Source organism: Urocampus carinirostris, chromosome 2 (assembly GCF_059441175.1).
Source record: "Urocampus carinirostris isolate Australia breed hairy pipefish chromosome 2, RoL_Ucar_1.0, whole genome shotgun sequence".
NCBI classification, from domain to species: domain Eukaryota; kingdom Metazoa; phylum Chordata; class Actinopteri; order Syngnathiformes; family Syngnathidae; genus Urocampus; species Urocampus carinirostris.
The window spans coordinates 11423088-11427851 of record NC_142350.1 but is presented as its reverse complement, the minus strand read 5'-3'; the positions used below and the strand labels follow the sequence as shown (position 1 = coordinate 11427851).

At 39.1% G+C, this 4764-nt stretch overlaps 1 protein-coding gene across 1 annotated transcript; it reads left to right on the top strand.

The window, feature by feature from the left end:
• The first annotated feature begins 256 nt into the window (after nt 1–256).
• Nucleotides 257–2669, top strand: lsm10 (LSM10, U7 small nuclear RNA associated). The gene is made up of 2 exons (XM_088328917.1): nt 257–393; nt 1688–2669. Exon 2 carries the CDS (start codon nt 1694–1696, stop codon nt 2096–2098), a length of 405 nt encoding a protein of 134 aa, XP_088185043.1. The 5' UTR covers nt 257–393; nt 1688–1693; the 3' UTR covers nt 2099–2669.
• The last annotated feature ends 2095 nt before the right edge of the window (nt 2670–4764 follow it).

Genomic DNA, 4764 nt, shown 5'->3' with positions numbered 1-4764 from the left:
GAAAACTTAGCTAATTAAACACTTTTAAGAGTACATTCATCTCATTGATAAGTATGAATATATGCATGTGTGTGGTGGCACAGCGGCTGAGTGGTGAGCGTGTCCGCGACAACCTTCTGGGGTCATGGGTGCAAATCCAGCTACCAGTCTTAGATGGGTAGATAGATGTGTGTGTAAATGTTTTTCTATTAATTTTGGGTCGAATAACCTTTATTTAAACGTTTTTTCTATCACCTATGGATTTACCGATTGCATGCCAACATCCAGCAGAGGGCAGTGTTGTGTTGTTTTGACTGAATTTATTTGACGTCATCAAGTCACGTGATTCTTACCCGGATGTGTTTGCCATTATCCCGCGAACATTATTTTCCCTAAAGTGGATTAAAACGCAAGGTAAACGTTTCATTTTGCTTGTTATTTCATCGATTAATAATTGTTTGTATATGTTGTTGTCAGTTTTGTTGCATAGCTTGACAGAATTTAAAGCCAGGGCTGGTCTGTAATGACAAACTTTTGCAATAGACACTAGATAGATAGATACTTTATTCATCTAATAAGGTCATACTACAAATTTATAATTTTAGAGTCCGTAAAGTAAAGCATTTAAAGTTAATTTTCAATAATATTTGTATCATGTATTTTATACAATCAAAATACATATACACACGTTGAGTGTAATTAAAAATTGTTATGTAGGCTACTGCACATTTGCAATTGTTTATTTACGACTCGATGCATTGATTACACTGTCTGCACTGTTGATTTGAAGTATTATTGTGCTTGATTTGATTATAATTACTTAAGAAATAAATATTAAATACTGTGATTTATTTATTTATATTTTAAAAATGAATTATCTATCCGTGGAGATAATTTTGCTCGTTTCTGTAGTTCTCCTGGTTTACAAAAAAAGGTTGAAATAATTGTGAAAAATATATAGAATTGCAAGAATTATCTTTCAGTAGAATTAGAAAATTGTAGCTGGTGAGATGATTACTTTGCTGTGAACGCTGCAGCGTGTTCTGCATTCTGATTGGCTGAACAGTCCTTCTGCTTCTTTTCCAACTGATTATTAAAATTATTAAATGCTTGATCCTGTAATAAGGTTTGTTCTTTGGTTTCAGTGTATGATAGAGGATTTAAATATTATAATTGAAGGGAATAAAATGGGTTTCTATTTCACAAATATCATCTATCATAAAGAAAAAGGACTGAAGAAGAGCTAGCAATGTTTAAGGAGCTGTACAGAATTTGGAACTTTTTAATTTGCTGACGCCATCTTCCGGCTTGTGTCCTCATAGCAGCCTTTGTGATTCCTTAGACATGTTTGAATAAACCCTTCTTTTTTCATCTTTTTGGTGGTTTTGGTCTGGCGTTTGGACTGTACAGACCTTTTCTTGTTTTAACCATTTTCATGCTACACAATTAACTGAGGTGACCAGCATAAAGTCACCCTTCAAACCCCAGCCTGCACCCCGCGCCTCCAACCTACTGTGTTCTGCTGCCTAAACAACTTTGCTAAAAGTGAGATAAAAGCAGATAGGCGCAATGGGAGGGGAAAAATTATAAGGGCTCTTTGAACTCAGTTGGGTATTGTCAAGACATACGTACTAGGGAAATTATTCCATATGTAACTTTTTTAGAACAAAGCACGTTACCTTTAAGTTTACCTTGACGTTTCTTGCAGGTTGCCATGGAGTCAGAGAAGACCGAGACCCTTCCGTCAAGCCAAATAGAGAGTTTCAGCTCTATCCGTGAGCGGATCATCGCTGAAAACAGCATGGTGGTTTTTCTCCAAGGCCTTCGAGGGGAGGTGACCACGGTGGACCTGAGAGACGAGAGCACGGCGCGGGGCCGAGTGGTCAACGTGGACGCTTTCATGAACGTACGTCTGGAGGAGGTCTTGTATCGTGACCGCAAGGGATGCCTCACCAAGCTGCAGGATCTCTTCATCACCGGGAGAAACATTCGCTACGTTCACATCCCGGACCACGTGGACATCATGAAGACTATCCAAGGGCAGTTGGCTAAGATCCACCGTGTCCGCAATTTTGGAAGAGAGGGGGGAGGCAGAAAGGAATTCGCCAAAACAAAATGAAATGATCAGGGACTAGACAAAGTGAAGCTGTTCTACTCTGTTATAAGCCCAGTCAGAATCTAAGGAAATAAACCTGAAGAATAACTTGTATATGTTTAATTTTGTTCTGTTTGCAAATAATTGTCCTCTTATTCATCTTAATTTTATTTTTTTAATTATTTTTAAATTTAATTTGGGTTTTTTTTCACAATACATACTGTAAATATTACAGGGTGTGAGTAAAATTCCCACATGTCTTCATATATTATATTAAAATTCTGTAAAAGATAAAAATAATTTAAACGATAAGGATTATCTGGGAACGAAACAAAAATGATATCTTTCTTATTTTACTTTGTTTTTTTTCTCAAACTGGACTTTTTTGGTTTCTCTGTAAAAGTTTCTTTTTAAATGAAAGGTGTTAAATGATGTATATTTATTTGGCCATTTATTGGGCATAGATAGATAGATAGATAGATAGATACTTTGCATGTCTGTTAACAAATGAATGTTTCTATTTTGGATCAAAATAAAGAAATATGTATTCTTTTAAAATCAAGTCAGGTCAATAAAATATTTCATGATACATTAACCCCGATCGCAAGTTGCTGTGATAATGGGCTGGCACAGCACATTTTTCACTTGCCTGGCTGCTTTTCTTGCACAGTGTCCACCAAAAAGTGAACTTCACTCGTGCGGTTGCAATCCATTATCCCCAATAACATTTTGCTGTAAACAGGGACAAGCAGAATGCACCTTTGTCGGTCCTGGCAGGTCTTTTTTGCATGCTGTCCACCAAAAGGTGCTGTGTTCCAGTATCACAAATTGCTAAGCGCACATTTTTCAGGCCTGGCTGATCTTTTGCTGTTGTTATTTCTGCTTGAACTTCACTTGTGCAGCTGTGATCCGTTATCACCAATCCTATATTGCTGCAAGCTTGAACCGCCAGAAGGCCCCTTTTTCAGAAAGTGTGAGTTATGGTCCGCCTAAATGAAATGCACGGTTGTGGCAGCTATTTATTATCCTGGTTGACATTTGCTGAAAGCAAATAAAGCGCTTTTTATCGGTTAGGTTCGTTTAAGTGTGCCTGTGTGGCCGCCTTAAATGAAGTCACATTTATTTGTACAGCCATCAATCACAAAATGTCTCAAATGACTAAACTGCTCACAATTGCACTATCCCTTGATATGAAACCAACATGGAGGCAAGGAAAAACTCAAAACCTCAACATGAGGGAAATAAGAAACCATGAAAAGGGGCCTCACAAGTGGCAATTCCTCTTCCAGGATGACCAGGCTGCAATAGATTTTGCACTGGGTAATAATACATAAAACATAGGGAACATCAATAAAAATACATAGGTATAATGAAACATCTGTCCAAAAAGTCCATGACAGCAACAACGCAGCTTCCCATATCTGCCGGCTCGAAGTTGCAGATGATGACATGCTTCAGGGCCAGGTGTTGGTTGGCTAAATCGTCCCGATACGTCCGTCTCCCTCATTTCAACCAAAACCAGGCAGCCAAAAAGAAAAGGAAAATAAAAGTATGGATTGGGCATTAATTATAAGTTATAGAGTAGAAGTGTGTCTTAAGTCTAGATTTAAAAACTTAGACTGAAGTTGCAGATCTTATCTCTGGAGGTAGAGCATTCCACAGTACCTTGGCCCGGATGGAGAACAGTTTAGGCCGCGATCCATTATCCCCAGTCAACTATTGCTAAGACAGAGGTCAAGATTATATTTTTTCCCCCGCTTCAAATAAACACCACCAGTACAACTGCAATCCATTATCACTAGTCGACTGTTGCTGCAAGCAAGGGCTGACGAAGTGCATGTTGAAAAACAGACGTAGGGCTACTTTGCTGATTTTTGCATATTGTGGGGGGTTCTGGTCACCATTAACCACGGTAAATGGGGGATTTAATCATAAGGTTTTATCAATTTTGCAGAGTGAAAATGATATCATAACGACTAGGGTGTGTTACGTGATTAAAGACTTTCCTATAAGGGCACAAAAACCCTTCGTTGATGGAGTGGAAATATTGCAATGAGGAAATTGGTAGGGTGTGTCTATTCTCTTTGAAATCAGTTGTAAAGGGAAACATTTGTCATAGTGGTTGTGTATCCAGTCACTCTGGTGCATCTGCATCCATCCAAACGTAAAGGAGAAAGGAAGAGAGTGTTTCCCTTGGAAACGCCTGGTCGCAGTGTCCTCCCAGTACAATGGGAATTTGAGGAATGTGCAAAAAGGCTGATTTTATTCCCAGCGGATGACAGGAAGAGGGCAGGCCTGACAAAACACAGATGCAGCTGGGACGCATCAAGCCCGGATCGAAGGATGTCATTTTTAAACTTGGATCCCAAAACACGATAGCTCAGGACGTTTGGGAATGTCCCTTCGGATCATTGTTTTGGATGCAGCCTCTAATTTTACTTTATTGTGGGAGGGTTTTTCCTCTCCTCCTCGTTGTTAACCTTGAAGGTAACCTTGAGATCGTGCGAATGATGACAGGCCGCATAATGAAGGCTTACGGGTGATGCCGGACCACGTTGCATATTTTGGAATAGACATTGACATATTTCACCTTTTCTGGTTTCCTGACCACTTGAGTCTGCTCGGAGGACAAAATATGCGGGAATGGCCAACGTTCTATGAAAATATATACTGAAGAGAACACATGCACA